The 14,183-nt window shown below is 33.2% G+C and overlaps 1 protein-coding gene across 1 annotated transcript in view; it reads left to right on the forward strand.

The window, feature by feature from the left end:
- Positions 1–14,183, forward strand: part of LOC106468881 (rho guanine nucleotide exchange factor 25-like) — a 28,851-nt gene that overhangs the window by 6,562 nt on the left and 8,106 nt on the right. Inside the window, exons 3-10 of the mRNA XM_013929330.2 lie at positions 4,313–4,390; positions 5,557–5,736; positions 6,748–6,977; positions 8,273–8,339; positions 10,138–10,250; positions 10,761–10,920; positions 13,370–13,462; positions 13,709–13,843. Of these exons, the coding sequence (XP_013784784.1) occupies positions 4,334–4,390; positions 5,557–5,736; positions 6,748–6,977; positions 8,273–8,339; positions 10,138–10,250; positions 10,761–10,920; positions 13,370–13,462; positions 13,709–13,843 (1,035 nt within the window). The 5' untranslated portion in view covers positions 4,313–4,333. The remainder of the gene's footprint in view (positions 1–4,312; positions 4,391–5,556; positions 5,737–6,747; positions 6,978–8,272; positions 8,340–10,137; positions 10,251–10,760; positions 10,921–13,369; positions 13,463–13,708; positions 13,844–14,183) is intronic.

Raw genomic sequence — 14,183 nt, forward strand, 5'->3', positions numbered from 1 at the left:
ATTGACCTAATGACTTGAGCTAATAACTTGACCTAATGACTTGACCTAATGACTTGAGCTAATAACTTGACCCAATAATTTGAGATAATAATTTGAGATAATAACTTGACCTAATGACTTGAGCTGATAACTTGACCTAATAACTTGAGCCTGTTTTGTTAAACAACAGCTTTGTTTTGGGCTTTAAATAAAAAAGAAGGGATTTAGCTTTCAATTGCTGCTGGTGACACATTAACAAGTATGAATACTTATAACGCTAAAAGTCGGGTTTCAGTATTGCTACTGGTGACACATTAACAAGTATGAATACTTATAACGCTAAAAGTCGGGTTTCAGTATTGCTACTGGTGACACATTAACAAGTATGAATACTTATAACGCTAAAAGTCGGGTTTCAGTATTGCTACTGGTGACACATTAACAAGTATGAATACTTATAACGCTAAAAGTCGGGTTTCAGTATTGCTACTGGTGACACATTAACAAGTATGAATGCTTATAACGCTAAAAGTCGGGTTTCAGTATTGCTACTGGTGACACATTAACAAGTATGAATACTTATTACGCTAAAAGTCGGGTTTCAGTACTCGTTATTGAAAGAGAACAGATAATCTACTGTTTACTTATCAAGAAACAAATAAGCAACAGTTTTCACTGTTCGTTATTCTCCAGCGCCCCTTAAAATATCTAAATAAATAAACGTCAATATTTGTGTATGTGTATCTGTTCCTTATACGTTTCCACACTTCTTGGTCAATTAACACTAAACTTGACACAATGATACAGGATGACATAGGAAAGGGCATGGGGGTTGTACCCCCTCTACTTTCACATCCAATTTCGGATGTTGTATACCCCTCAGCATTAGAATGAACTATGTAACCACTATTGTTAGAATTATTGAAAACAGTACGTCTTTCTCTTCAGTATTGGTACCTTTATGTATTTTTATTACACTTTTACTGTTTATTGTGTTAAGAAACAAGCTAGAAACACAATTTCCTATCATATGTTACAAACGAGTTTATATTCCACCCGTTCAACGGGTACTCCAGCTACTATATATATATAATATAATTGTTTTCTCTGCTTTTATCTTCTATATAAATCTACTTATGGTTTCTGTTTCCATTTATACTCCTTTCTAAAGATATGTTAAGAATATTGCTTTAATAACGACATCGTTTTTATATGTGGATTTTGGAAATTTACTTCTCAAATTTTGAATGTGATCTTAAATTTAGAAAATGCTCTATAAAATAGAAACGCATGTGTCAATCAAGTCTTTGCCCAATTAAAAAAACCGTTTCATATTCACTACAAACATACTGACTTAATTAGTTAACCTGCCGATATAATTACAGATGAATTTACTGCCTTTTTAATAATTCAAATATTCACTACAAACATACTGACTTAATTAGTTAACCTGCCGATATAATTACAGATTAATTTACTGTCTTTTTAATAATTCAAATATTCACTACAAAGATACTGACTTAATTAGTTAACCTACCGATATAATTACAGATTAATTTACCAACTTTAATATTTTAAATATTATTCACTTATTTTTGCTGAGCTTTTTCTTTTGTTCTTAAGCACGAAGCTACACAATAACCAATCTGTGTTGTGTCCACCTCGGGTATCGAAACCTGTTTTTTTTGCGTTATAAGCCTTCTGACTTATCGCCGATTCACTTGGGAAGAGGAGACTTTTTGCTAAGAAACCTTGACTTAAACAAAGATATTTTAATATTACCCAAAATTTACCTTATTTGACCTAATGACCTAGAAAATGACCTTAAAGGCCAAATGGCAAGGAAGCATTCACCCATCATTTGTGAAGTTGATCTATGATGGTTGTCTGCTTTTAACAAAACTCTCCATCAAAACCATTTTGATTCACCTTTTTCCTGGTTGATAAATCTTCTGTGGTGATTTCCGTTCAGAATGAAGATGTTATCATGGATATAGCACACTTGTATTACGAAACGTTTTATCAAGCTTAATGTGGTCCTCCAATTTAATGTAGAGGTTGTAGCAGGTCTCTCATCATTCTGGCGGTATTGGATAACTTAGTAAGGGCTGAACATCAGTATTAAAAATAAACTATATCATGGATATAGCACACTTGTATTACGAAACGTTTTATCAAGCTTAATGTGGTCCTCCAATTTAATGTAGAGGTTGTAGCAGGCCTCTCATCATTCTGGGAGTATTGGACAACTTAGTAAGGGCTGAACATCAGTATTAAAAATACATCCTCTAGTTGATAAATATATCCAAACAAAAACTTATTGATACAGGGTTGGCCTTGTGATAGAGCTCTGAATCTCGGTGGTTGTGTACTGTGTAATACCAGAAAATAGTCTCCGTATTTTAAAGCTGTGGGTGCGTTATAAGAGTTACAGTCAATCCCTCAACACAGATTGTGGGTGCTTCTGACTAGCCGCCTTCACTCTCGTTGGTAGTTCAAAATTAGGGACGGCAGCAGATAGCCTTAGTAACTTTGCTATAGATACAAAATAGAAATTCTTTATATAAACATCGGTGAGCAGACAGATATATATGAGTTTGTATGTATGATAGAGGAGATTAGTTTCACGAGTAAGTTTTTCTTTGTGTTTAAAATTAAATCTAAACCTATACTATTTACTAACAATGAAATCGACAAGATTTTGTTTGTTTGTTTGTTTTTCTTGCAAGATATATTACCAAGATTAAATGTTCTTATTTCTATTAATAAAATTTGCTCAGTTTCGGTTATAATTATCAAATAATATTTAAACATAGTTTAATAGACGAGTTTTTAACTTTTTTTTTATCATATTTCCACGTGACTTAATCTTGACATAAGTATTCTACTCTCTTAAGCCCCCTCAAGTAAAATCATATCAAATAGATTTTATCTATTTTTTACAAATGCCCCCCAGTAGCACAGCGGCATGTCTGCGGACTTACAACGCTAGAATCCGGGTTTCGATACCCGTGGTGGGCAGAGCACAGATAGCCCATTGTGTAGCTTTGTGCTTATCTTCAAAAACAATAACAACAACAACAACATCAAATACAAATTTTTAACTCATAGCTCCATATCTTGACCGATTTGAAATCTAATTACAGCCGCGGCTATTGAAGATTCCCTCTTGTTCCTGAAAAATCAACCCATTATAAATGAAATTATTCTGGTAAGACTTTTTATTTTAATCGTCGATTATTTTACGCTTGCTTATTTGTTTTGGGGGCACGTTGTGTTCAACGGGGGAATCGAATCCCGGATTTTAGTTTTGTAAGTCCGTAAACTTGCCGCTTTATTTCATGCAAAAAAAAACAACAAATATTAGGACCACTTATACCTGTGGACATTACTCATCGCTAAACTCGTTGTTTAACCTGTAAATTACCGGGGGGGGTGGGGGAGATTAGAGGGGTATCTATATGGATCCCATCTGCTATGTAAACACATTTCTTAAAACTATTTATCCTTACTGGGTCATCCACGCAAAAAATTAAATATCGCCAATGTAATTATGCTCGCTAATTACTGTTGGTGTTTCCTGTGTATTCTATGAGTGACTTCCCCAAATTTTTTATCAGTTCTTTAGATTGGACGTGAACGAAGGAAAACTTAATATGATGTAATATGCAGGTTCAACTCAAAATGTGATCAGACTTAGACCCACGGACAAAACAAGATCAAAATGTAACCTTCTAAAAACCCCTCACATAAACATTTAGTTACATAAAAGCAGTGCTTCTTTCTGTGTAAGCTGACCTAAACATTCAGTTAATTAGCTACCTGTGGTGTATAAAGAAATGTGTTATAAACATATCTGCGTGTATTATGCTCATATGTCATAGTTCATTACATATAAAAAATTACAGAACGCTCTTGAGAATGTATATAAGAAAACTGTCATTAGATTCAACTGTAATAACACCAATCTGGTGTGATAAACGATGTTTGAGCTTCTCTACGTTACAAGTTATCTGTTTATACACAGGTTAGCGTGAAGATAAGGCTGTCAATGTATATAAGAAAACTGTCATTAGATTCAACTGTAATAACACCAATCTGGTGTGATAACCGATGTTTGAGCTTCTCTACGTTACAAGTTATCTGTTTATACACAAGTTAGCATGAAGATAAGGCTGTCAATCAAATCTTTGAATTAAATCGCCTCTATTTGCTGCTTTATCCGTAGACAAGTTTTCTGGTGAATAAACCATCAGAAAAAAAATGGTTTACATATTTCCATCTGACGAAGGAAAAACAACAATAAAACGTGATGTTTTCGTTTTTGTTCTAGTCACCGAGAGGGGAGATCGATATGGGGAACAAGTCTTCATCGCTAGGTGGCCACCACGAAACCAGTGCTTCAGCTGAGGTATGTATTTACACGAATAAGATATTTAAACAAGTTATTAATACTTGTGTATTATGAATAAGGTAGGCGTTCTCACAATTAAGATATTTAAACAGGTAATTAATATTTATGTATTATTAATGAGTTACGTATTTTCACGATTAAGATATTTAAACAGGTAATTAATATTTATGTATTGTTAATGAGTTACGTATTTTCACGATTAAAATACTTAAACAGCTAATTAATATTTATGTATTATTAATGAGTTACGTAGTTTCACGATTAAGATATTTAAACAATTAATTAATATTTATGTATTATTAATGAGTTATATTTTCACGATTAAAATACTTAAACAGCTAATTAATATTTATGTATTATTAATGAGTTACGTAGTTTCACGATTAAGATATTTAAATAGGTAATTAATATTAGTGTTTGTAACTGAAAACGGTATCCTGTTCAACAGATCCAACACAATGCAGGCAAACAAAAAATCTAGCTTATTTCTAAAGTATGTTAGATAATAATAATGTCGTATTTAGGTCAGGAGTGGCCTAGTGATTAAGTGCCAGGGTGATCCGCGATTCCTCCGTACACATTATTGCCTTCTCTCTAATCTGTCATTTCTAGATTAGGGATGATTATGGTCCTTCCCTCTAATCTGTCATTTCTAAATTAGGGATGATTATGGTCCTTCCCTCTAATCTGTCATTTCTAAATTAGGGATGATTATTGCCTTCCCTCTAATCTGTCATTTCTAAATTAGGGATGATTATTGCCTTCCCTCTAATCTGTCGTTTTTAAATTAGGGATGATTATTGCCTTCCCTCTAATCTGTCGTTTCTAAATTAGGGATGATTATTGCCTTCCCTCTAATCTGTCGTTTCTAAATTAGGGATGATTATTGCCTTCCCTCTAATCTGTCGTTTCTAAATTAGGGATGATTATTGCCTTCCCTCTAATCTGTCGTTTCTAAATTAAGGATGATAAGTGCAAATACCCGTCGAAATAGCTTTATGCGAAATTTGACAAATAAACGTCTCTCAGTGAAAATTATATAAACTTAATATCTGAACAAAGAGCACGAGATTTAGTGGTTATACAACCATGACGTTGTTTATATGAAAATTAGCAACTTTAACATAGTATTTTTACTAAAGTGTAATACTTTTTCTTTACAGAAATCTTCCCCAGTTAAGTCACGTTTTCTTAAAAAGTCACGATCTCTCGACTTGGGAGACTCGCCTAGCGGCGAAGAAGGACAAAATGTACAGCTTCCAGGGCAAGTAAAAGCTAGAGAGCGCTACACAAACTCCCCAATAACAGTGTCACTTTCATCTCCTGAAACACTTGACGAAAAGGTAATATGGTTCAATTAGATATTTGAAAACAACAAAAGTTGACTATTTACCACTATTTCTTTGTTGTTTTTGCCTTGTTTCTATGTCCTGGAAATGTTGTGTTGTAGAACGTTACAATGTACGATACATAACTAGCTTGTTTGTTTGAAATGTTGTGTTGTAGAACGTTACAATGTACGATACATAACTAGCTTGTTTGTTTGAAATGTTGTGTTATAAAACGTTACAATGTACGATACATAACTAGCTTGTTTGTTTGAAATGTTGTGTTATAGACTCGCAATCTGAGGGTCGCAGGTTCGAATCCCCGTCACACCAAACGTGCTCGCCCTTTCAGCCGTGGGGGCGTTATAACGTGACGGTCAATCCCACTATTCGTTGGTAAAAGAGTAGCCCAAGAGTTGGCGGTGGGTGGTGATTCAAAACAAACAAACAGTAGATACATTTTCTCAGAATCTATATTTCTATTTTTATATAGGGGTAAAAGTTATATATTTTTTTTCTTCTATTAACTGGAGAATACAAAAAGACAACGCTGACACTGGTAATTAATTATTCAGCTCTGACTATACTTTCTGCGATCCTGTTCGTATTTCGCTTGTTGATTCTAATTGGAGTGAATAACATTAAAGTTATTAATTTATTAATCCACATTAGTTTTGTTTTAATATTAATTCGAAATTTAAAAATCTATTGACTTTATCTTGCCGAAACGTATTTTTTATTCTTTAAGCATGTTTGTTAACTTACAGGTACTTGAAATATGTGATAGAATTTGTAGTCTTAATCAGGTATGAAAACATTGTAGAATAACATTAAAGCTGAAATTGGGGTTGTTGAGCTTATATTCGTTTTGAAGTATCAGCATTCTGGTGAAAGTTTAATCAGGGTATTACTTTCTTAAGAGCATTAATACTAAAAATAATAAAGCAGTGATATGGCTTGTAATGAGACAGTGATGTAGTATTGGTTTAGTGTTTTCTTATCAATTGTATTGGATTCTATTGGCAGGAAAACCATGTTGGCAGCTCAGAGGATATGAAAAAACTCCAGCTCCAGAAGACATCTTCTGGGAGATCTTTTCTGAGCACGGAACAAAAGGATCCTTCAGATGAAGATCCAGACGTCCAGTTGTGCAGTGACAGCAGTGGCTATTCTCAGTACAATACTTTTACTTTCCAGTCTTCACTCGACTGCGACGAGCCTAACCTCGTACGTGAGAAGGCTATTGAACAAAGAAGGTCTGTGTTTCCAATAAATATCTCGTTGTTCTTGAGCATTGATCAATGTACTGAGAAAAAAAAAACATTTTCAACCATACAACGTTTTTGAACAAATAAAACTAAAAGGGTCAACAAACTGATCATAAAGTTAATTTATTATGTTTTGTCTCTTTTTAAAATTAGTAAAGGGCTTAAAATACTTTACGAAAATCTTATTGTGATTTTTAATGCAAGTTCAATGCGTTGACCAATAAATATAATTGAAGCTAGATTACGACCTCATTTTTTTTTCGTCAGAAAATTAGAAATTTAATTAGAAATAAAAATTTTGTTTTGGTGACAAGTTGGAAAAAAAAAAGAGAGGCGTTTAAGTTATTATAAAATTATAGATTAAATTATATTGTTGCTTCTATTGAGTTTAACATGATCTCATGAACAAAACCTAAAGATCTAAGTAGTTTACCATCAATAAATCAAGATTAGAAGAATAATCTAACATTTTCATACTTCACAAAGGAAAGTCAACAATGTGTCATTTAGCTTCAAAATGTGTTCCTAATGATCATATTAATCTGTTACAACCTGAATATTTCACATTAAACTGAAATAATACCAGAAATAGGGTAAAGTAAGAATTTCTTGTGAACTCTCGTACCCAGAGTTAAGGCAATATCATGATGGTGGGGGACATAAGCCTAAATATATCACAAGAAACCGATATGATATTTAGAAACACTTTAATGTAAGAACTTCTTGTGAACTCTCGTACCCAGAGTTAAGGCAAGATCATGATGTTGGGGGACATAAGCCTAAATATATCACACGAAACCGATATGATATTTAGAAACACTTTATTGTAAGAGCTTCTTGTGAATTCTCGTACCCAGAGTTAAGGCGTGATCATGGCACTGGGGACATCAATATCTTTCGATGCTTGACTCCACCCAATTGATGTACGGGCTAATTACATTGAAAATCCTCATAAGTCTGGAACTCTCGAACTAATGTTTGTTTCATCGATCCCAATGTCTCTTAATCAGTCTTCTTTCAAACATCAAATTAAGAGCACTTTATAGCGATCTATTTTTTATATAATTTAATTTTTTATTTCATAAGTTTAAGAAAAAGTCGTTGTACAGAATTTTAGAAGTTCAGGGTCACAGGTCAAACACAGGAAGCGACGTTTTCGTGAACAAAATTTTATGACTGCAGCCATCATGCAAGTTGCATGACAGGAAACAGGTTGGTTATAGAACTTATTAACAACCAACTATAAACGAAAGAACATAAGGAACTTGGTCTCTTTCACTCAGGTTTGCCATTCAAGAACTTGTGGACACAGAGCAAGATTACGTAAAGGATCTTGGGAGTATAGTGGAGGTTTGTGATTTCGTTTGCTTGCCATTATACATCTTATGTTTTTAAATACTGACACTTCTCTAAGTTTGTTTGTTTTTGAATTTCGCGCAAAGCTACACGAGGGCTATCTGCGCTAGCCGTCCCTAATTTAGCAGTGTAAGACTAGAGCTAGTCATCACCACCCACCGCCAACTCTTGGGCTACTCTTTAACCAACGAATAGTGGGATTGACCGTCACATTATAACGCCCCCACGGCTGAAAGGGCGAGCATGTTTGGTGTGACAGGGATTCGAACCCGCGACCCTCAGATTGCGAGTCGAGTGCCTTAACCACCTGGCCATGCCGGGCCACTTCTCTAAGTATATGTTCGAATAATCGAAATTGGTTATGACCCTCAAAATTAAATAATTTTTAACGGATTTATATAAACTGCCTTTCTCGTGCCACAAAATCAGGTTTCAAGTTTTCTATCCTTCGGTTTCAAGAGTTGTCAGACACTCGACGTGACGTTTTTATGGTTACTGATAAGGCCAATGTAATTTTATTTATTCTCAAACAACATAAACGTTTTATCATAATTCATTTTGAACACACACACACACACACACACCTAATTTAATTTAATTTAACTACAGGGTTTGTGCGTTTATAAACGATTAACAAAGAATTATTCATAGCCTATCAAAATAATTGTTTGTATTCCTCTGGTTTATTTTTTTTTTATGTAATGGCTAGCATGGCCTAATGGTTAGGGCCTTGACTTGCAACCTGCGGGTTCTAATCGTATTATTGAACTTGTTCGTCCTTTCAACCGTGAGGGCATTATAATACGACGGTCAATACCATTTTTCGTTTGTACAGAATAACCCAAGAGGTGGCGGTGGGTGGTGTTGACTAGCTGCCTTACCTATACTCCATCTCTTCACAATTAGAGACTGCTAGCGCAGTAGCTCTGGGCGAAATTCAACAAAACAAGCAAACAATATTTTTATCCGATTTAGTAAAGTTTTTGATGGTAATTAGTTTGAAGTTAGGCATAATACAAATTTAGACAGATCATAAGCACAGTCTAGTGTTTACCGTGTCTGATTGCAAGTCAGACTACAGTGTTTGATTGTGTAACAATGCTTCTTACACCATTGTTCGGTCCAAAGTTGTAAGATAAGGTGAAAGTATAAGAACGGCTTAATAATCCAATTAGTTCATTTTATTTTTTACAGAGAATAGTGATTGATAATGTGTACTATGTTGCTGTTCTGTCAACGCACATTACGAGAGATAACGAGACTTGGTGATAGAGCCATTTCAGAATAAGGTTTTAGGGTTTGTATTTTTGTATCTATGACAAAGCTACTAAGGCTATCAACAGCTGCCGCACCTAATCGTGAACTAATGACCAGTCACAAATATTCTACCGTCTACGCTAAATGATTGACTGTCACGCTTATAATGCACCCACAGATTGAAGTGCGGGGAACATTTTGTGGTTGTTGTTGTTATTAAGCACAAAGCTATACAATGAACTATCTGTGCTTTGCCCACCACGGGTATCGAACCCCAGTTTTTAGCGTCGGAAACCTGAATACTTACTGCTTAGCTACTGGAGGGGTGGGGGCACGTTTTGTGGTTTCGAACTCGGCTCAACTCGCGCCTTATTAAGTATGGAAGAACATCTTAGAGAAATATATATTAAATATATTTTTATTATTATTATTATTATCCAATCAAATTATACACAATTATTACTAATAAAAAAGGTCAATAAACTTTGAACGGTTAATATTTCATAATTCAATATATGTTTTTTTTTATCGATAGGGGTATATAGCATTGATGAAATCGGGCGAAGTTCCGATGCCTGAAGACTTGAAAAACGGTCGAGATAAAATAGTATTTGGCAATATTGAAGCAATATATGAATGGCATAGAGAGTAAGTTTTTAGGTAGAATAAACTTTTAAACTGCAGTTTGTCAAACAAGTTAGAATGCTTAAAACTCTCGAATATACAAAAACTGACGTTTAAATTGTTTATCAAACTCTTTAACATAATTGGTTACTCTGATATTAAATTGTTTATTGTGATAAATGATACTCACAGGTTCTGTTTACTCTGATATTAAATTGTTTATTGTGATAAATGATACTCACAGGTTCTGAAGTTCGTTTGTTTGTTTTAAACAGAGTAGTAAAGTAGTGATTCTTTTTAAACCTTAAAATTCTGAACTGATCTAGTAAATGTTTGTTTCTAACTTACGCATTTTATAAATTTAAAAAAAAAACAACAATTTTAACAAGATCTGGTATTGCCTCAAAACACAGCAGAGAGAGTAATCGACATCTGAGTTAGTACCTGAATTTGTTCAACTAGAACTGAGTTATAGTTTGTTAAGACATCACAGATTTTGTGTTAAAATACATAATTAGAAACCCGTTCTTTCAGTTTCTTTCTAGGGGAGCTGGAGAAGTGTATAGACGAACCTTGGAGGCTGGGTAGTCTGTTTCGACGCTACGAAAGGAGATTAAATATGTACATTGTATTCTGTCAGAACAAACCCAAATCTGAGTACATCGTTTCGGAACATGGCGATACTTATTTTGAGGTAAGGATAGTTCAACTGTTCTTTTGGATAATGTCAGAAATTAATGTACAGGTTTTGATATTTTTCAGTGGGTTAATAAGTCACTCGGTTTTGAATCCTTTTGTTTCGAGGTTTAATCTTTAAATTAAAAAATAGTTATGTCTGTGTTCCAAGTAGGGTTTATTTTCAGTTGTTACTCAAGTTACCGTTTACTTTGATACTGTTAACATAGACTGTATATTACATCATACTGAGGAAACTGTGTGTTCAGAACAGGCGAAAAAAATCGAAATAACTAGTTTTATTTGTAGAATACGTAATAATTAGTGGGATAATCTGCAATATTGACGGACTTTAGTTTTATTTGTAGAATACGTAATAATTAGTGGGATAATCTGCAATATTGACGGAGTTTTGTTTAGTTTTATTTGTAGAATACGTAATAATTAGTGGATAATCTGCAATATTGACGGAGTTTTGTTTAGTTTTATTTGTAGAATACGTAATAATTAGTGGGATAATCTGCAATATTGACGGAGTTTTGTTTAGTTTTATTTGTAGAATATATAATAATTAGTGGGATAATCTGCAATATTGACGGAGTTTTGTTTAGTTTTATTTGTAGAATATGTAATAATTAGTGGGATAATCTGCAATATTGACGGAGTTTTGTTTAGTTTTATTTGTAGAATATGTAATAATTAGTGGGATAATCTGCAATATTGACGGAGTTTAGTTTTATTTGTAGAATACGTAATAATTAGTGGGATAAGCTACAATATTGACGGACTTTTGTTTTATTTGTATAATACGTAATAATTAGTGGGATAAGCTACAATATTGACGGACTTTAGTTTTATTTGTATAATACGTAATAATTAGTAGATAATCTGCAATATTGACGGACTTTTGTTTAGTTTTATTTGTAGAATACGTAATAATTAGTGGATAAGCTGCAATATTGACGGACTTTAGTTTAAATGTTTTGTGGAATTCATATTTTATGTATTAAAAGTTCAAAATCAATCACATTGTGGATCTTCAAGAAATGTGGTGGTTTAGAAAAATGTGTTTATAAACGTTGATGGAGTCCACCTGATCCCTCATCGACTATTCTAAAATAAAATTATATACCAAACATAGATTTAGCAAACACGTCTGTTATTCTGATCGTGTTTTTAAAATCAGCACAACTTTGCCTGAGAAGGTTTTTTTGGTTGTTGTTGTTGTTTTTTTCCACCAGGGAAATGTAACTAATAATCTTTAATAACCAACATGGCGGAATACACCACTTATTGGAAATTTCTAATTTTATTCTGTTTACAATAGCCTCTGAAGACGGATAAATTTAAATATTGTACCTTTGAAAGAGAGATATTTCTTGAATAGGATCCACTTCATAAACCTTATATTCAATTCACAGAAACTTTCTGCGGGTATAAATATGTTCTACTAAAGTTTTGAATTTAGATGTTCTTGTTAGACACTTTATTCAACTTTCACAGACTGTTAAAAGTAGGTAAATTCTTAAATCTTGGATTCTGTTTACAGTAATACCTGGATAAAAGTAACTTGTTAAATTCTATATTTTCTCTTCACAAGATGAAAATAGGCTTGTTAAATCTTGGATTCTGTTTACAGTAATACCTGGATAAAAGTAACTTGTTAAATTCTATATTTTCTCTTCACAAGATAAAAATAGGCTTGTTAAATCTTGGATTCTATTAACTTGTTAAATTCTATATTTTCTCTTCACAAGATGAAAATAGGCTTGTTAAATCTTGGATTCTGTTTACAGTAATACCTGGATAAAAGTAACTTGTTACATTCTATATTTTTCTCTTCACAAGATGAAAATAGGCTTGTTAAATCTTGGATTCTGTTTACAGAGATATTTAGAGTAGGTACGTATATTAAATGTTTTATTCCAATAACAAAAACCGTCTTATGCTGGAATTATTGTTAATTATAGTATTGTGTGGTGAGGATATTTTGTACGTAGGACGATTTTGTAAACGAGTAGATTTGGTTATTTTATTAAACAGTGGTTATATTTTAAACTGAATTAACTTTATCTTCGTTTACGTCCTCTTGTGTGAGAACTGGCTTATTAAACCATGTAATATGTTTATAAAAAAAAACACTTGGATGTTTATAAATTTCTTATAACCGGTATTTAATTTTAAAGAACTTTCTTACAATAGATGTATCTTTTAGATCTTTAATATTCATTTATATCTGGATATGGATATATATATTTTTAAATTTGTACTCCATTTATTGGAATATCCGAATCCAAATAGAAATTTTGAATCTTACACTCTGTTCACTACCACTTCTGAATGGGAATTACTTTCTTAAGTATTGTACACTGCTTATATGATATGAAATATATCGAATCTTTAGAAACTGAAAGCTGTTGTAGTTATTCGTAAATTCCTTTGAGACGAGGTTTGTCTTTGATTCATAGGAACTTCGACAAAAACTTGGCCACAAGTTGCAGCTCACTGACTTGCTAATTAAACCTGTTCAGCGAATAATGAAATATCAACTTTTGCTCAAGGTAAAGTGTCCTTACCTTTACTTGACTATGTAGAATTAATATATAACTTCTTCAGAAACGTGTAGTCTACAATTAACTCATCCTTGTCTGTCAACACCTAGTTCTGAGTTACAAAACAGAGATGTATTAGAAAGGTTTTCAAAGTTGGATTATATACAATCATATTTCACAAGTGAATTGGATATAACGAATTAAAGCCGTTTAGCTCTATTTTATTTTATTTTTCGACCACTTATGATTCTTTAGGATATTCTGAAATGTACCGAGAAAGCCGGGTTGGAAGAAGAAGTAGGGGATCTCAGAAAAGCCGTCCAAATCATGCATGTTGTGCCAAAAGCTGCCAATGACATGATGAAAGTAGGGCGACTACATGGTTTTCAAGTAAGTCATTAGGCTTAGAGAAGTGCTTTTAACCGTTCAACAAACTTAATTAATTGTTGTGGTGCTTGTTACAGAAGGGTCAACATGTTCAACAAACTTAATTAACAACAGTGTTGTGGTGCTTGTTACAGAAGGGTCAACATGTTCAACAAACTTAATTAACAACAGTGTTGTGGTGCTTGTTACAGAAGGGTCAACATGTTCAACAAACTTAATTAACGACAGTGTTGTGGTGCTTGTTACAGAAGGGTCAACATGTTCAACAAACTTAATTAACGACAGTGTTGTGGTGCTTGTTACAGAAGGGTCAACATGTTCAACAAACTTAATTAACGACATT

This window comes from Limulus polyphemus, unplaced genomic scaffold (genome assembly GCF_000517525.1).
Source record: "Limulus polyphemus unplaced genomic scaffold, Limulus_polyphemus-2.1.2 Scaffold3203, whole genome shotgun sequence".
Taxonomy (NCBI): domain Eukaryota; kingdom Metazoa; phylum Arthropoda; class Merostomata; order Xiphosura; family Limulidae; genus Limulus; species Limulus polyphemus.